This window comes from Sturnus vulgaris, chromosome 5 (genome assembly GCF_052056855.1).
Source record: "Sturnus vulgaris isolate bStuVul1 chromosome 5, bStuVul1.hap1, whole genome shotgun sequence".
NCBI classification, from domain to species: domain Eukaryota; kingdom Metazoa; phylum Chordata; class Aves; order Passeriformes; family Sturnidae; genus Sturnus; species Sturnus vulgaris.
Genome location: NC_142247.1, coordinates 28,806,942 through 28,825,051, shown reverse-complemented (window position 1 = coordinate 28,825,051; position 18,110 = coordinate 28,806,942). Strand labels below are relative to the sequence as shown.

The following is an 18,110-nucleotide window of genomic DNA, read 5'->3' as shown; positions in this document are numbered from 1 at the left end:
TGAGTGCCAGAAGCCAAGGAACTGTTCTTCCACGCAGCAGAGCCGTGAGCTAATGCCCAGGACCCTCAAAGGACAGCCGTGGGTCAGGGTTTCAGGAATGCAAACCTTTCTGTTTATAAACCATGACATGGTACGAGGAGGACACTTCCCATGTCTGGATGGAAGTGGTGTGGAGTTAGAAAACCTATTGTAGCAGCACTAGGTGCTTCTGTAGCCCAAGCTGCTCCATGGTCTTGTCTCCTGGCTGCTCCTACCTGCAGCTTTCTTGGCTGGGAGAGACCTCTCTCTTCCCTCTTGCACTGACATTACTATGGGCACTCCGAAAGTGGGAGCTGCTCTCCCGAGGCTCAGGTGCATCCCTGCACTGCAAGGCAGCAGTGCCACCTCGGGGCACTTTCCAGAACTGGGAGGTTTGCTAAAATACGGGACAGCGTTCACATTTTTCACACTCCTGCAGTACCATCGGGTTTATGCCACCCAGGAGAACTTCCTGAAACCTGAACTACCTGCTGTGCTTTCTCAGTTTGTCATGCAGCTTTAGGGAGTCTCTTCACACCAGAATGCCCCTTCCAAGAAGCACCTTGGAGGCTATTTGTATCAACTTGGTTTCCCTGGGAGCATAAACCTGCCTTGTGCTGAAGTGCACAGCTGTGGCTGCTCACTCAGCCGGGTTAGCTCTGAGAACAGGGACACTGTGGCTCTTCCTGTTGTTTAATACTTTGCACTCCAACCACCCCGATATATCCACTTAATTATAGGCAGGGAAAGGCCAGGAAATTTTGTTTGAAGTTTAGAAGGCAAGCAGCTTTGAGCGCTGGCTTACACTCTGTCTAGAGCTGCCATTAAGGTCAAGGTTTTCATTTTAGTTTTAAAATTTAATTTAAAAAAAAGTATTAAAAAAATTAAAATAGTTGTTTGCAGGTATTTTATGTGGGGCCAGTACTAGTACTTGGTAGCAAACCAGCACCACGTCTGAAGAACACAGCCAAAATAATCACAATCACACATCTCTGTTACAATCCCCTTCTGTTACAAGACCTCTTCTGTACTGCACTGATACAGACTGTTACACAAACAGCAAACTGTGTGGTTTATCATTTGGATGCCATCAATAAGCATGCAGAAAGCTGAACCAAGCAGAATGAATTTCTTTCCCAGGGCTGAATATTTTAGGCAGTGCTACATAATCCTCCCCAATATCCCAGAGGAAGCTCTAGAGGAACCCGGCCATGAAGTCTACTTCTTACTCTAATTTTTTCCCTTTTTTTCCTTTTTGAAAGTAGCATCAAGGCAGTCAGGAAAATACTTTTTTCCACATTAATTTTCCACATTAGGGCTCTTCTTCAACAGCAGTCCTTAGATGTTTCATACTTGCAGACTTAGGTGACCAAGGGCTGAACAAAACCTGTGCTGACAGAACATCTTCATTCACCTCATCCAAGCTGTGTCAAGCCTCAGGAATATGGTTTTAAATACCATGGTACTTACAGAAGAAAAAATTTCCTAAACTTAAATAAGAGTATTGCATTTGGCCAGTTCAAGCAAAGGGCAGTTGCCACCACTACTTCCAGCACCTGGCACAAGCTGCTTGGACAATTTCTCACACTTCACTTTCTAGGTGGGACCAGAGTGAAGATAATAATGACTTCTGGGCAGCTGCATTGGCTGGGCACATGCATTCAATCAGAAAAATGTGTTGTATTTCTTTTTATTGTAATAGAAAAAAACCCACAAGTAAATCAAAACATCACTTTCTGCCTAAAGACATTATTAACATTTTTAAAATGGCACGGGGGAACCTCAGCAATACAAGACAGATTAGTAAGTGTGGGCAGAAGGGTTCTGTTCCCTTTCAGGAGTTCAGTTTCCCTGCCCCTTTGTCCATCAGCTGGCTGAAGTTCATCATCTATATACATTTACATACACTTCTCAGTCTAGTTTGTTTTCAGCTGGGTGGAACGTTGAGGGCACAGTCCTGCAATTTACACAAAACCATCTTTGGAGAAAACAGGTTTCCTAAGAGTCCTACAGTGTACAGGGATCTCATTACCCAGTAAGACTAAGCAAAGAGGATTCCCCCTTACAGTTATTTTGCCACAAAACACAAGAGGAGGTTCAGAGCCCAGGAGCTCTTTGACTATTGCAAACAATGCAATTTATGGCTGAGTGAAATTTTATCCAGTGACTTTAAAGTAGGAGCGTTATCTCTGCAAAGGGGCTGCTTAGGAGGGGAAAAGGCAGATTGCAAAATGCACGGGGTGAATGTCTTCCTTTTCTTTCCTGCCCTGAGAGGATGCAAAAAGTCCTGAAGTAGGCAGCAAGCAGAAACTAGGCTCAGGACATCCAAAGTGGTGGACATACAGGGCATATCCTCATCATGTGTGTGGGGCAGAAACCATGGCACCAGTGCTTCCATCACAGGTAGCTGTGCCTGAAGTGACAGTTTGCTGAAAGGCAAGCAAGCACAGCTGTGCTGCTTGCAGGTACCAAAGGAGCACACCAGGATGTTGGGCTGCACTGTGTCAGCTCGAGTGTACCTGCTCAATTGAGGAAGCTCTGAGATCTCTAACACAATCTACTGCATTTTGTGGCACAGTCACATGTGCATTGAGATGGAAGGCTGGTTACTCTTCACAAACATGTATGGGAAAAGACTGGAGATAATACATATATTAGACAGGAAGACTAAGCTATGGCTTAGCAAAACCAGACACCAATCCTTCCTCCAGGAGCATCAAAAGGCATCCATAACTGACTTTCATAGAATGTTTTCTGCAAACAGGGTATTTGGAGGAGGAAAGATTGAAAGCTTTTGCATAAAGCCATCTGTAGTAACTGCTACAGTTATCTCTGAGTCCAGTCCATCAAATGAAATACTTAAGGAGAAGTTGATGGCACAAGTTGAGAATGACATGGAAAAAAAGCATCTGGGCTGCAGGAGCCACTGCTGTGCACTGAGAGCAGGTAAACATTAAACAGCAGAATGGCCTGACAATACCCTATTGCCATCTGTGCACCGACTTCACCAGGTGCAGGACAACAGAGTATTTGACAGTGACAAAATTGCAGTTTTCCTCTATTCCAACCCCTCAAAAATACAAACCGTTATAATCCACACAGAGTAACAATGTGATAAATTCATCAGTCTGCATTATTCTGGGAGAAAGAACCCAGTACAGGAAAGACATCTCCTTTAGGTATGTAAGAAGTTTCCAGTGCAGGAAGTTTGAGATGCAGAACTGAACTTGCAGCAATATTTTTCACAACAAAGCACTGGACAAAGGCTGTACATTTGCATAGATGCCTTTTTGGCAGCATCTGGGACGTGCAATCCCCATTTTTGGAGCATCAGCAGTGTTCTGGGGTTTGACTGATGTCTTTCTTATATTCCTTCCTAAACGTAACTGCTACAAAATTGTTCAAGAAAGTAGTGTATATACATGCATGAATAGAAAACATTGTGCCTATTTTTTCATTCCCCTGTTCTTTCCCACTGCAAGTAATTGCAAAGCTCTAAAAATCTTAATCTAGAAGATGCAGTATTGATATAATCAAAAGTTAATCTAAGGACAGGACTGTTTCTGCATTTACCCCAAGAAACTCAGTTGTTCCACAGAAAAGCTTAATTTTACTCTTCCTCATTTTCTTTACAACTGGGGAGACCTAGCACTTATTTCTCTTAAGGAGACCCCTAATGTGTTTGACTGCTTTGGAAAGGGCAGCACTATTAATGAAAGATGGAACTCCTACTGTGTCTGCAATTGGATATTGAAGGCAGAATTGATCCAACTGGTATTATCATGCAGTTGCCATCTACTCCTGCCTCACTGTACCGTAACTCTCCGTAAGGGGGAAAAAAAGAAGGAAACACAGTTCTTATGCATTAACAAGGTTCTGTCTATCTGCTGATAAGTTTATGTGTGAGAAAAGGAAACATTTCACTTCATTTACTTTCACCTGAAATTTGTCTCTACCACTTCTGCTCATGAGATTCTGTTCTTTCAGCTGGTTCTTTCCCATAACTCTTGGATTACATTACAAGGCTCTTGGTAACCTTCAGTTCCAGGTTCCCTCCCACCACAGCAAGTCCCACTGAATTCCAGCTTCTGTGTGAGACACTGACACATGGTTCAGCTTCATCACCTTTCCCATACACCTGTGCCACTGCAAATATTCTAATCAGATGAGTTCAGCTCTTCTCCTGAGCAAATGTCCGTGAAATAAACAGACTAATCCTGGGACACCTTCACTTCCTAGGCTACCAATACTTGCTCTGCTTTTTTTTGCTAGAACTGAGCAAATACCCCATAATAGAGGCAGTGACAAGTCAAAGAGATGCAAGTCTGCAAGGGATGGCCAGGACATCACCTTATTCACTTCAAGTTGTGTAATGGGCCGTTGAATGCTCATGGAATGAATTTCCACTTACCAGCATAGGAGTTATGTAGAAAGTGTCAGCCTACTTGGACAAGACAGCCTTTATAAATTAGTATAATACTATTAGAAATTATGGCAATATTTTTGGTAGCATTGTCGTACATGCACCCTGATAAATTCTCTCCCCAGGAAATTTTAAAACTTGTCTTGTAACTTCTTTAGAGTTAATTCTCATGAGAAATTATAAAATAGAAATCTGGTAGATTCATGTTTAAAAAGGAAGAGGCCTGGTGAGGCTGGGCACACTGGTCACTCCTGTTAGCTCTGTCCATTATGTCTGCTGAAGGTATTTCCTCCAGGTGGCTGGATCTGGATGGAGTCCAGGAGGGGCCTTAAAGCTTGTCCAAAAGGTCTGAGAAGGTAAAGAAATAAACATCTCAAATAGTTTACTTGGTCAACAACTCCCATTTACCACTGAAGTGCACTCTCTTCCTAGAATGCAATCAAACCAGCATTCTAGAAGCAAATTTGAAGAAAAGACTTCCACTACAAACTACAGCAAAGTAATTTAACATATTACTTTACTGTTCAATAACTAAGAAATGTAAACATGATTTTATATAAGGTAGTTCTGAGTCCTAACACGCCTACACTGCTAATGTAATACTGTCTGAAACCAGCTCTCAGTAATTCATTCTACTTAAGTGTGCAAACAAAATCCCTGTTATGCAACTGCAGTCCTCCATTAAGTACATCAATATTGAGGCCTGCCAAAAGAATAGCCTCTACTTACTTAAAAGACAACGGTTCAACACTCCCAGAATAATTTCTGTTTCAATCTTCAGCACCTGGTTTGTCTTTCAGTAAGACTCACTCTGTTACAGACTTTATCTGATTTTGAGAAATCTGAAGTGCTAAGAGTCCAGGGTAGAAGACACATGTCTCACAAATAATGTGCTATACCACTGTTACGAGAACTAAGACCTAAATGATGGAGCTCACATCATCCTACTGGGATCCTCACTAGCTGAGAGTTAAAAAAAAAACCCTAAAACATCTGAATTACCAGGCAGGAATTCTTCATTTCCTTTTTTTCATATCCTCTTTTTCCACTCAATCCTAGCTTTAAAACTGCAGCATTAATTTAAAAATTGTATCTCTACTGCCTCTTCACAAGCAAACAGACACCTCCGCTTCAATTATGGTGCTTACAGAAATGACTTTTAACAGATACTAGTTGTCTACGAGGGAAAAAAACCCTTGCACTGTTTTATGAAACTTTCCAAACTTGTCTGGTCACATATAAGAGGTCATCACAAAATAGCTAGTTTAAGTTAAAGGCAGAAGAACAACCTTCTCCTCTCTTCTTTGGAACACCAGTGCCAGTTAGTACTTGTCATACAGTGTTGCAAGTGTTGATGTAAAGAAAATTTCATCCTTTCCTTAATCTCATGCTGGTTCTCAGACAGATCCATCAGAAACTGGTATTGCTGGCTCTGTCAAATGTTTAAGCATTAGAATGAAGCAGCCACAGAGAGGGGGGGCATCCATACTCACGTGGCAAGAACTTCAGATGGAAGGTCAGTGATGTAGGAAGGGATTTTTTTCCCTGTCAGAAACTGTGCCACTTCATTACTGAAGGTGTTGCAGTTATGTTCAAAGAGGTTATAAGACTCTCCTCTGTGCCACAGAAAAGAAGTTGAAACAAAAAAACCCACAGATTCAGCAATAAATCTTACAAGCAGAAAAACTTACACCCTTAATGAAGAACATCTCCTTACACTAGCACTGCCTTCCCCCAAAGAATTCTAAGGCAAATAGGTAAAATACAGACATCAATTCACCCTCAAATTCAATTGAATCAGGGTAGAAAATGACATCTCTCCACATCCCTGACTTTAATACAACCATTTCTGGGAGAATCGGTCAGGTTTCTTCAATTAAAACCACAGTAGCAGTAACGAGAAATCACAGGAATTATTGACTCTGAGAGACAGCCAGAACACTAAATGTTGTGGTTTCCTATTCTTGTGAGAAGCAAAGTAGACTCTTTAACAGTTAAGACCTTGCTTCTACTCATGTGAAAATTGGCAGCTTTACTACAGTCTCTACCTATGACTCACAGGGCAAACTGCTGTTTACTGAGAGATTTCATTTTCCCTGGTGATTCTCTCATAAGCATTTCAGGCATTATTCGATTTTACAAAAAACATTGTGAAAGACTTCCCAGAAGAATGCTTTCCCAGCCTAGAAAGTGGCTTCTTGTGTGTATTGGTGCATCAGTCCAGTCCATATTTGAAGAATACCAAATGAGAGAGTAAGCAGATAGAAGCTCTGTGAGCTGGGTTGGTTTCATAACACCTTCCTCCATCCTGCACCTTTTTGATATACAGGTTTTCCAGTACAAGCTGTTACTTACCGGAACATAGATTCTCCCAAAGAGGAAAGGTATTCCAGAAAAATTTCTTCAGTGACTTCAGTGTTCCCCAGATCAACAACCGTGTCTGGAGGGCCCAGAAGTGTCCCTCCCTGTAAGAATGAACAGCCAGATGATAATGCCAAATGATTAGGCTGAATTCTTTAGGAGGACTCTACTGAAAAAAGCTATCATGGTTTGTCCAGACACAAAACAAAGAACTTTTGGTATATTTGTCGAGCAAAATTCTGCTTTAGAAGCATGGCCCATCCGTTTTACCTCTCTACGAACAGAAAAGTCTGAGAAAACATCATAGTTTGGGGCTTTTTTCACTCTTGAAAAGTCTGCATGTAATACTTAATGATACAAAATTAGACAAGATGTCACTCTGGCAAAGCAGTTGCAAAAGGTGTTCTGGATAGATAGACTCTACCAGAAGAAGCAACCCTCAACCTGAACTGAGATGGGCTTAAACCCACTGCCCATGCCCCCTTTACCCTCAGTATCCTTGGAAACCATGACAAGCAGCTGGCTTCAGCATCTGTCTGAATTTAGAAGTTTTTTTCTGCTTTTCTAAAAGACAGTAACACAAGCAATTCTGATCAGGTAACCCTATAAAAATTATCAGAAAATTAAGTTTAACTTACAGGTGCACAGCTGGAGATTCCTCCACTGCCATAGAAGAATTCATCCTTATGTACTATTATGGAGGTGTGCCTGCCACGGAGAACAAAAAAAAGTTGAAATAAAGGAAAAAAGTAAATAGCCCAGCACATAAATCACTGATAAATTTATGAACTCAAGGACATAATGAAGGGGATAACTGAAAGAAAAGGTCAATGCGTTTCTGTGAGTGGGAATAGGATCTGCTGGGGCATGAATGGATATGGAAGCAATGATTATCAAGCCTACTGCAATTCTGCAAGCAGTTAGGAAAGAACAGGTTTAGCTAAGAGCCCAGGCATGAGCCTCTGTCAGCTAACGGGCTAAGGGTCAGGTCAGCCCTCAGAGACAGAACGAGCCCTGCTGCTGCACTGACAGAGACTTCTCACCGAAGAAGCTGAGAAGCTGGTCAGACAACCACTGGAGATGGATCAGTAGAGAGGAAAATGAATGGACAAGGGTTTAGGGGTTTTCCTCTAAAAAAAACTCGAACAAGCCCTCTTCATGCATTATCAAAATTCTTGGTATGAATTATAGGAAATTAGGGAATTTTTTTTTGTGTGACTGAATGTAGATACTGCTCCTATATGACAGAAGACTTGATCCTGTAATACCTTCTTCCTACCTACTCTTTTACTCTCATGTTTAGTCCTGCCTGGAATTATAAGACAAAGTGCTTGGGACAAGGATGCTATCTTACCCTTGAAAAACTACATAGGTGCACAAAAACACAGCCACTTCTAACAGCACCCTTTTCCACGGGGTCCACTGAACTTTGAACAGAGTGGTTTAACTAGCACCTGACTGTACATCATCTTACTGTATTCAGGAACAAGAAGTGCCTTGGTCTCTCTTCCACAACAAAATGTTCTTAAGATCTGAAGCATATATAACTACATATTGAAAATACTTCCTACACCAGTGTTTTACACACATTATGCAATTTAAATCTAGTCACTTACCAGATGCCATCCAGCTGTTTCCCTGTATGCAGAGAAAAGAGAGTTATTAGCAATGTATATTCCAGATTTCAGCCTACTTTCTGTCAATCACTTAGGATTAAGTGATTAATGCTTATTATTTCACCATGACAGCAACACCAAAGATTTAATCCAGAGTTGCTCCTAAAAAATCCAGAATATCTCTCAAATTAACTACTCAATCCACACTACTATTGTACTTCTTCCCTCCTGGCAGGCAGAGGTAGCAATGCCATCCAATCTTGCCAGTGCTTACCTTCCTTAGCTGTTTTTCTAAGACCAAGAAAGAAAAGATTTTCCTAAAATTAGAGTCTTCCATCAGGAGCAGAAGAGTTGAATTTGACAGATTTCATTACTGCAGGCAGCTGGCCAGCAGAATGTATTCAGTTCTCTTTTTCAGTAACTGATGAGAGGTCTGACTTAAACATATGACCAGTGGTGGTAGCCTCTATAATGTATTCCACGATTTCCTCCTTTCCCTCCCTCCCCCTGCCCTTAAAATTTAGTTTCAGTGGGAACTGAGGTAGGAAAGTACAACACTGAAATTTATAAAAGTTATAAAACTATGTTTTTTTCAGAACACAGCAGCAAAGACTTGCTTGTCAGGCACCACTACACTGATAATATAATTGTGTCTCAGATAACGTCTCTTTTAAAATGTGTTTCCAGTTCCCAATAAGCAGGAGACCTAAACCTCTCTGTTGTTCATGGTAGATCTCAAGATTAAACCTCTTTCTAAAAGGTCACCTAGAGCTTTTACTGCTCTAGGCTCAATTATTTTATCTATTATAACCTAAAGTCTTGGTCCCTGGTACCCTCCTTTTGGGAGCTTGTAGGGAGCCAGTGCATGCTGTGGGAGATGTGCTATAATTTTATCTCCCAAACAAGGTGCATAACCCCCAAAAGCAGAACAGAAAAACCGCGTGCATACCAACGTTTGGTATTCTCTTGAAACCAAGCACTAGACTGAGTACTCCTCTGCCACAAGAAAAAGCAATCACTAACACATTTTTTTCCACTCAAGTCTGAAGCAAAATAGGTACCTGCTTCAGATGAGGGTCATGGAAGAGTAGAGGCAGGGAAAAGGCTGTTGTGACAGAGACATCAGCTGAGGTGAGCACTCATAGTTTTGAAGCAGGTGGACTGATCTGTCACTCCCATGGATGACAGCCAGGCAGCAACCACATTCCCTGTCAACCCATCGCACAGAAACGTAGGCTTGGAGTAGGATGAACACCAAAAAGAGTGGCAATAATGACAGAAGCCCAACAGTGTATTGCAGTGTCTTAGAAGCATCTCCTGGCCCTTTAGCATGTCCCACTGTTGTGGTATGTGATCCTTTGGCCCTTGTTCCGCATGCTCCCCACGAGGTTTCACCTCGCACTCCAGAGCTGCCAGCCCCCATTGGGCCTTCAGGCTCAGCACCACAGGTAGCACTGGCCTCTGGTTGGCTCTACCCTTTGGCTTTGCCCAGTTAGTGTTCTGTGTATCTATTAACAAATTATTACACATTTGCTCATGATAAATAACTTTTTCACTACAAACTTGAACTTTATCCTTCAGACCAGAGAAACAAAACATTTCAAAGGCAGCACATATTAGAATTATGCCTGTACTTTGCATGCTAAATTGAAAGAACATCTTAGTATTTACTTTCACACATACCTGCAGAAAACAATAACAAAATACTTCCCAGAGAGTCGCCACTTTGTACCTAGATTCTGTAAGCAGGTGAAAGAGCTACAGTAGACATTGACAATGTCACTACCAGGACCTGCTCGTGCAATTACAACACCTACCTGAAAAGATCATTGCAGCAAAAGCTACACAATGGGCCGCTCTAGCAAGGTTGCAGCCCACAGCTCAAGGGAGGTGACTCTATCCTCCAGTTTGACACATCTGGAGTGCTATGTCCACTTTTGGATCCCCACAGTACAGAAGACACTGACATACCAGGCTGGAGCACTTACTGTACTGAAGAAGAGTTGAGAAAACTGGTATGTTCATCCTCAAGAAGAGAAAGCCAAGAGTCTGTATTCCTGTCTACAAGTACCCAACAGGTATAGATGAAAGGGGACCCTTGCTCTACTCAGACAGAAAGGCAACAGGTACTACCTGAAATATGGGAAATTCACAATTCAGTAGGAAGCAGGGAAAACATTTATCATGAAGGTGGTCAAACACTGGGGCAGGAGTCCAGAAAGCACATAGGATTTCAATCCTTGAAGATACTTAGAACTCTGCTGCTGTCCAGAGCCCTGAAGAATTTGTTCTTGTTGGCTCTATCATGAGCAGGACTTCTAGAGGTCCCTTTTCACCAAAGTAATTGTCTAATTTGTACAAAACCCAAGCAGAATTCAGGAACTGGACTTTGCTTTGGACTGCAGTCCAATCTTTACTGCTACACATGAAGTCTGTAGCAGTCCAAAGGCAGCAACTGCCAGGGCAATAACAGAACAGCTTTTGGCAAGTGAAGCTGCCTATCTTCACAAGGCAGGTCTGTCTGTGGCTGCTCAGCTCTGTCAGTTTGTGCCAACACTGATTTGAAAATCTTAATGAAGCTGCAGACCCATTATTTTTCCTTGGCTCCCAGAAGTCATTAACCAAGCTGGCATTGTGGAAAACACACACCAGATCTGCAGCACTGCTGACAATAAGGCATCTGTGGTAGCTCTCCAGCCTGCTGCAGACAAAATATAATCCCTTTATTCCACTGGTAGACTGTGTTTGGTCAGAGGCAGTGCAAGTGTCTTCAATGATAACACTGGGAGAATCCCATGGCTAAGAAACCTGCCATTACTGACCACATATGCATCACCCAGAGACATCCAAGACTGAGAACTTTTGGTAAGCTGCTGCAGTATCCCCGGCGTCACAGCTGGCTGTTGTCATTTCAACTCAAACTGAGCCACAGAGGAAAAAAATCAATGGCCACCAGTTTCTGAGGAACTCAGGCAGTTCCCTTTCTTGCTGCTCAGTAAGAATCTCAGTGTTGTTTGCCTGTCATGTACGAGGTTATATACAGACCTTCACAGACACAATCATCTTCCTCCTGAAGTTTTGCCTCTGATGGGGATCCTCCTCTATGACTCTGCTTGCCCTTTCTCCCAGACTCAGACACTGCATAGAACAGGTGACAGCTCCCCACCACTGCCACCTCCGACAAGCTCAGGTAGAGCAATCAGGGCAGCCCACACTAAGGAGTTCTGTTTTGCCTTCTGCTCGACATTGCCCACTATATGCAAAATATTTTGCCCAGAGCCTCTGTGTGTTGATACACACCACAGCCCCAACAGCATGACCAAGCAAGGCTACAGCATTGAGTGCTAAGACACAAGCTGAATCTGGGTCTTGCAGAAACACTTTCCAATAAAGCTGCTTCTGGCAGCACTGTCCAGCTTAAAAACCAGAAGCTCAAGCTTGCCATGAACCTTCCCAAATAATCCTGCAGTGCAATAGAGCTCACATCCCATAGTCAATTGAGTTGACTGTAAGAAAGGATTGCAAACACTATCCAGGATACTGACAGATAGAATCATGTTTCCTGTTCTTCCACTACTTGCAGTAACACTCCAAACTCCTGTGGTCACTGCAATGTGGGTGCAACTGTGTGCTGGTACTGCCACCAAAACCAAGCCATTTACTCATAACCTGAGGCTGTCTATTACTATTCACAGAAGTCTGATTCTCCAGAAATTTCCATCAGAGCTGCAAAAGCCTTTGCTGCTTTAAATTGCAGGCATTACCCCTCACTCAATACCTACAGTAAAGCTAATCCAAAGGATGTACATGCTTATAATGCAGAACAGGAATGTCCTGATGGGATGATGCTCTTTTGGGCACTTACTGTATCTGAAGGGAGGGTATCAAGAGGATGGATCCAGGTTCTTCTCAGTGGTGACCAGCAATAGGACAAGAGGCAATGGGCAAAAACTGAGGCACAGGAAGAGCCATCTGAACATAAGAAGAACTTCCTTACTGTACAGGTGATGACACACTGGAGTAATTGCCCAGAGAGGTTGTGGGGTTTCTCTCACTGAAGATATTCAAGAACCATCTGGACACAATTCTGTGCAATGTGCCTGGGATGACCCTGCTTACATAGGGAGATTGGACCAGATAACCCACTGTGGTCTCTTCAAACCTTTCCTCTTCTGTGATTCTATTATCCAGGTAAAACAGGGAAACAGCAAGATGCTAACTAGTTTAAATATTTCAAGGGTCGGGGGCTGTTGAACAGGAAAGGTTGGTGCAAATTTAGATGTACACATTTAATCACACAACATTTACTGCATAAGGCCAGGCTATCAGGTATCACAGAAATTGCCTCTGTGCCAGCTCAGCCTGAAGTAAATGTGAAGCAAATCATCTTAGTTTGATCTGCATCCATTCCAAGTTAATGCAAGTCAAGGTACCTTGTTTCTGTCACAGACCATGAACATAGACATGAAAAGCTACTGTGTTATATTTGTGAGAGTTTAGGGGGATAGCCTGTCAGTCTTTGGAAATGTGATCATTATGACCTTTGCATGTTTTTTGCTTGTTTTTGTTTGGGAATGGTTTTGTTTGTTTATTTACTGTTTTCTTTTTTATTTTTCCCTTGCTGATGTGTTTCTGTGGCTCTTTCCTGAAAATACTCACTAGAACCTGGGGGGAGATGTCAATTCAGCATAAATTTGTGTGCTTAAGCATCTCAAAGATTCAATTTGTTTCAATAAGACAGAGTATCATCTAGCAAGTAAACAAGTTTTTATATTTGCTGTTTTATTTTTTTATAACATTCCTAGCTCAAATGTTTTAGTGGTGTTTACATGAGCCAGAAACCTATGAGAAAAATAGAACATAAACAATTCCAGGACCCTCCGCTTAGTCACAGGAACATGGAGAATGAAGTAGTTAAAATAGTTTCTTGTAAAATCAGTTCAGGAGACTGTAATTGTTTGGATATAGGGCTATTTTGAAAGAACAAGCATGCCCATATAATTTTAGAATACAATCAAACGGGATTACTTCCATGCTTAGATTTGTCTGGAAGGCCAAGCACAAGGGAGATTAGATGCTCACCAATCTTTTTTATCATCACAATAATTTATTAATATTGAGGGCCAAATAATGTTGATTATTCCTGTGCATTTTAAATATCAAATGAAAGTAGCACTTGTACATTAATCCAAATTATTATGCTGAAGGGCAGAAGAGTTCTGAGACACGAGGGAAGGAACTGTCTGTGCAGATGGGCACTTAGTTTACCCCATTCGGAATTTAGGCCATCCAACCCTCAGTGCAAGATTTATGCCTGCTGTTGAGCTATTAAGAAATAATAGGAAGCTCAGTATCTTTAACAATGTATCTGTGCTCTGCAATGGATATGCAAGCCCCAGAAGAGCATAAAAGACTCTAAAAAATAAAAGTAGTGAACTGGTCTTCTGTGGAATTGGAAGTATACAATTTGGTCAACCAACGTGGGTATATCTAGCAGCGCATTGCCTTGCATATTGTAATTTCCTTAGGAGAATCCATTAAGATTCCTGCCTTTTTTGAATTGAAAATTACTCTAATTAGGCAAGCACTTCCTTCGATGTGCTATCCAGGGTGCTCAACCAAAGCAAAAAAAAAAAAAAACAAACAAACCAAAAACCCACAAAACCTAACGGAGAGGGAGGAGCCTGCTTCAATTCCCTTCTCCTTTAGGTGCCTAGAGAAAGCCAGAAGCAGGCTATATTGGGGGAGGGTGATGCACGCGATTTTCATGAAATCCCCAGCAAATGCTGGGAGCAAAGCTGATAGAGTATCATGCCGAAGAAATTCAAAACTGTTCAGAACAGATGGAGGAAAAGGAGAGAAATGTGCTGGCCTGGGAAAATGGAACCAAGCAGAAGGCACCTCCTTTCAGCAGTTACCTTTCGCTCCAATTCCCTCTGGGCTGTTAAGTCCCCACAGCTGAATGCACCACTTAAAAATTTCAACCAAAACATACTCCCAGTCCACTCAACGTTAATTTATACTACACTGAGCCAAAGCTACTGTGGTTAACCAAGCTCCCAGCTCACTCTGTGAGTCACAAAAGCAATAACCTCAGTTACAGGACAGGAGAACTTTGAGAGCTGCTAGACATTTTTCTTTAAGCCTATGATGCAATAGGATTTTAATTTTCCTTAAAGACTTCTCTGCCTTTGGACATCTATTTCAAAATCAGCACTGCAAGCTGAACTGTTTTGTTTTCCTCTTTACCCTCCACAGAATCAGGTGGATTATGTTTTCTGTCTCGGCAACAGAAATCTTACTGCATTAAGGTCAACATTTCTTATTATATCATGAAGTTGAACAGACAAATGTAGTCACAGACTGAGAGTGGGGGAGAGAGGACCAACAGTAGCTATGGAGAAGATGCAATGTAGAGCAATATAAAAATTAAATGTACTACTTCTGATACTAAAGGCAATTTAACTACAGTTTTTGGTCATGTATACTTCAGAATATAAATATTCACTAAATTACAAGAAGCTTACAGAAAAGTAAGAAGAATAAAAGCAGTCTGGGTAGAAAAAGAGTAAACTTGCCAAGAAAAAGACTGCCCAAGGGACAGGACTAAGTGACTCTAAAGCCTGTTATGAACTGTGCTAAACATCTCTCCCTTCCAGATTCATCATTAAATGACAACAGAGAGAACTGATACTGAAAAAGTCAGTATAACATTTAGTAGTGAGAGCTGATCCCTGAAGGCTGTGCTGACATAGTCCACAATACCTCTGGACCCTCTTAGCACACCAGAAGACACAGTGCAGTGATGCTCTCGCAGCAGTCAGTCTCATAAGGCAGGATTCATCCCTCTCTGGCAAGGGGAGCAGAGCTGCTGCTTTCAAGCCTGACAGAAATTGATTTTAGCACAATCAATTACCGTATTCATTTTTTTTCTTTCTAAAATAATGTATTTCAGTTTAGGCAATATTACAGAATTATCACTCAAAGCAAATGCATTGTTTCAAACTTGGCATTGGTGAAAAGAATACTGTAAATAGAGATGCCAAGTATAAATCCTTTAAGAAATGCCTTCCTCTTTAATTTCTATGACTTTCCCCGATGACCTACAGTTTATGAACACCACTAAGGAAAGAATTTATGTTGACCTTTCGAAAGTTGATATACAGAGAAATAGCAAGAGTTTTTTTGCTGTTCTTCAAGGAAAGAAAGGTCTATGCATGAGTAAGAGGAGTATTCTCTCAATCACTTGGCTCTTGGGGAGATTTCCAAAATCATCTGTAACAGGCTGAGTGTGAATGCACAGAAGACACAACGGGAGGGAGGGAGGGAGGGAGGGAGGGAAGGAAGGAAGGAAGGAAGGAAGGAAGGAAGGAAGGAAGGAAGGAAGGAAGGAAGGAAGGAAGGAAGGAAGGAAGGAAGGAAGGAAGGAAGGAAGGAAGGAAGGAAGGAAGGAAGGAAGGAAGGAAGGAAGGAAGGAAGGAAGGAAGGAAGGAAGGAAGGAAGGAAGGAAGGAAGATTGTTTTACGGACAATTACATCACTGGATCCACACAATCTCAAATGTTCTGCAGTCTGCATTGTCACTGTGACCACGCGGGCCTAGTTGGCCACATTCCATGAACACATCTGAACTCAGTTACCAGGCAGTACTAGCAAGTAGCACTTCCCCTATTACCCAGAAGTGTTCAGGTTTTTAAGCTTTCCTTTTCACTGCTCAGACTCCCAGAAATTTACCACCAAACTCTATCACACGCACAAAGTTTTCAAGTTGTTGTTTGAACAGATTAGAAAGCATCAAAAAGGAAGTCATGCACTATGTTTTTCTGAGGAAATTCAGAAAGATCCCAAGACCGACTTTATAGGTAAGAAAAGAGCTTTTAAAAAGCCTTTTTGCTTGATCGATGTGAAGATTAGCATGAAGATAATTATAGTGGCAACCTGTCTCTATTACAGTCTTTGCTTGGACCAAAGCTTTGCAGTAAGAGTGGTTAAATTCTACTCAACTCAAACACAGGTAACTCATGCACCCATGTAATGTCAAGATTTATAACTCTTAGCACATGATAAAACATGGTTATTTCACCTGATAGGTGAAAAGCTACTTCCCTAAGGGCTACAAGAGAAGCAACTCTGACCACATAAAAAGTTTTGAGGTTATCCAGTACACAAAACACATACCTCCCAAAGTGGTTGCTGCTGTCTGGCTAAAAGAGCACAACACACATGATCTCTGTACTATTTTCTTCTCAACTTTGCAAACCTATCGTTGACCTGCATGAAACTTCACACAAAGAATTGTCTGGACTTTCATTTTAAGCTTGCAGGAAATCACAGAATCTCCTCAAAGGGCAGATGAGCAAAGTGAATGCCAACAAACTGTAAAACAAGATTACACAGAGCCATCTGTTCAGACACTGAGCCTGTTGAGAAGTCTCATCTCACACAGACTGCTGGTCTGACACGGGCCAGAATCTACTCGTAACAGGTATAAAACACTCTCTTGTTGCATTCCTAATTCACGCTTCCAAAACTTGAAGCAAAACCTGTTTCTTTTCCATCCCAAGTTTCAGGTTCGGTTGTAAACACACAGAGACATACGGCAGACTCCTACAAACTCTCAGGAGAGGGCGGATGGCTGCACATCACTAGCCCAGCCTGGCCTCGCCACAACATGGAGCCGTTCGAACTCAGCAACCATGTAAATAGCAGGCGTCTTTCTTCAGCTCAGCCTTCCTGCCGCGGCGCCACAGCAGCCGGGAAGTCGGAGCTGAGCTGTCCCTCCCTTCAGGGGCCAAGGAACACTTTTAATCTGCCGTTAGTAAATACCACCGCGCAGCGGCAACGGGCAGCTGGGGGAGAAGAGGCTGGACCCAGAGCAGCTGGATCTGCCGCACTGACAAAGCTCGTCCCGCAGACAGCGGGGTCAGGAATCTTGCAGCCAAACCCCGCTGTGTTCCCAAGCGCCCGGCCCCCGGGCCAGCCCGGCACATCCCAAGCCGTGCTGCGCCCGCCGGACACCGCCGCCGCCCGGTGCGCCCTCAGGGAACCTTCCCCGGCGGGCCGCTCCCTCGGGAGAACGATACCGGGCGGGGATCGCCGCCCCCGGGGCAGGACGCGGCGACTTCGGCCCCTTTCCCGGCGCGGCAAAGCCGGGCCTCGGCGGTCAGTGGCGGAACGTGAGCGCCCGGGAGTCGGTGTCCCAGTGCGCCCGCCGTGCTCTTACCCAGCATGAGGGGGCTGAGGCGCCGGGCCATGCCCTTGGACAGGTCGTACACATAGAGCTTCACGGGGTGCAGCGCCAGCGGTTCCTCCATGGGGGCGCGGGCGCGGCCGCCGGGCGGCAGCCGTAGCCCTTGCGGACAAGGCTGAACGGCCCTTCCCTCCGAGAGACAGAGGGGAACGGGAGGAAAGGACGGCCCCGGTGCCGGTCCCCGGCGCAGCGGCCCCAGCCGTGAGGTGACAGACGGGGAGGAAGGGGCGACACTGCCCGAGCGCATGCGCGGCCGCCCCGCGCCTGCCGGGCCGCCCCGTCGCTGCGCGACAGCGCCAGAGGGCGGAGCGACAGCCGGGGGCGGAGTCGGACAAATCCCTCTGTCATTGGCTGAGGCTCAGAGACGCGCTCAGCGCATGAGGAGCTCCCGCCTTCGCTACCCCGTCGCAGCCAATCCATGTGGAGGGGAGGGGCAACTGCCC

At 43.5% G+C, this 18,110-nt stretch overlaps 1 protein-coding gene across 1 annotated transcript; it reads right to left on the bottom strand.

The window, feature by feature from the left end:
* Window positions 1-1,692: 1,692 nt before the first annotated feature.
* DESI1 (desumoylating isopeptidase 1) lies at window positions 1,693-17,966 on the bottom strand. Its single transcript, XM_014882627.2, has 6 exons — window positions 17,641-17,966; window positions 8,419-8,440; window positions 7,441-7,510; window positions 6,797-6,906; window positions 5,935-6,057; window positions 1,693-4,789 (listed from the first exon to the last, which is right to left on the bottom strand). Exons 1-6 carry the CDS (start codon window positions 17,912-17,914, stop codon window positions 4,696-4,698), a joined length of 693 nt encoding a protein of 230 aa, XP_014738113.2. The 5' UTR covers window positions 17,915-17,966; the 3' UTR covers window positions 1,693-4,695.
* Between the last annotated feature and the right edge of the window lie 144 nt (window positions 17,967-18,110).

What these genes read in the sequence shown, in the direction of transcription:
- DESI1 (XM_014882627.2), bottom strand. Translation starts at nt 17,914, where the DNA reads ATGCGCTCGGGCAGTGTCGCCCCTTCCTCCCCGTCTGTCACCTCACGG. An exon ending in GAATCTCCAGCTGTGCACCT is followed by an intron (nt 6,907 to 7,440) that starts GTAAGTTAAACT and finishes TCATTCTTACAG; the next exon opens with GGAGGGACACTTCTGGGCCC. An exon ending in TTGGGAGAATCTATGTTCCG is followed by an intron (nt 6,058 to 6,796) that starts GTAAGTAACAGC and finishes TCTGTGGCACAG; the next exon opens with AGGAGAGTCTTATAACCTCT.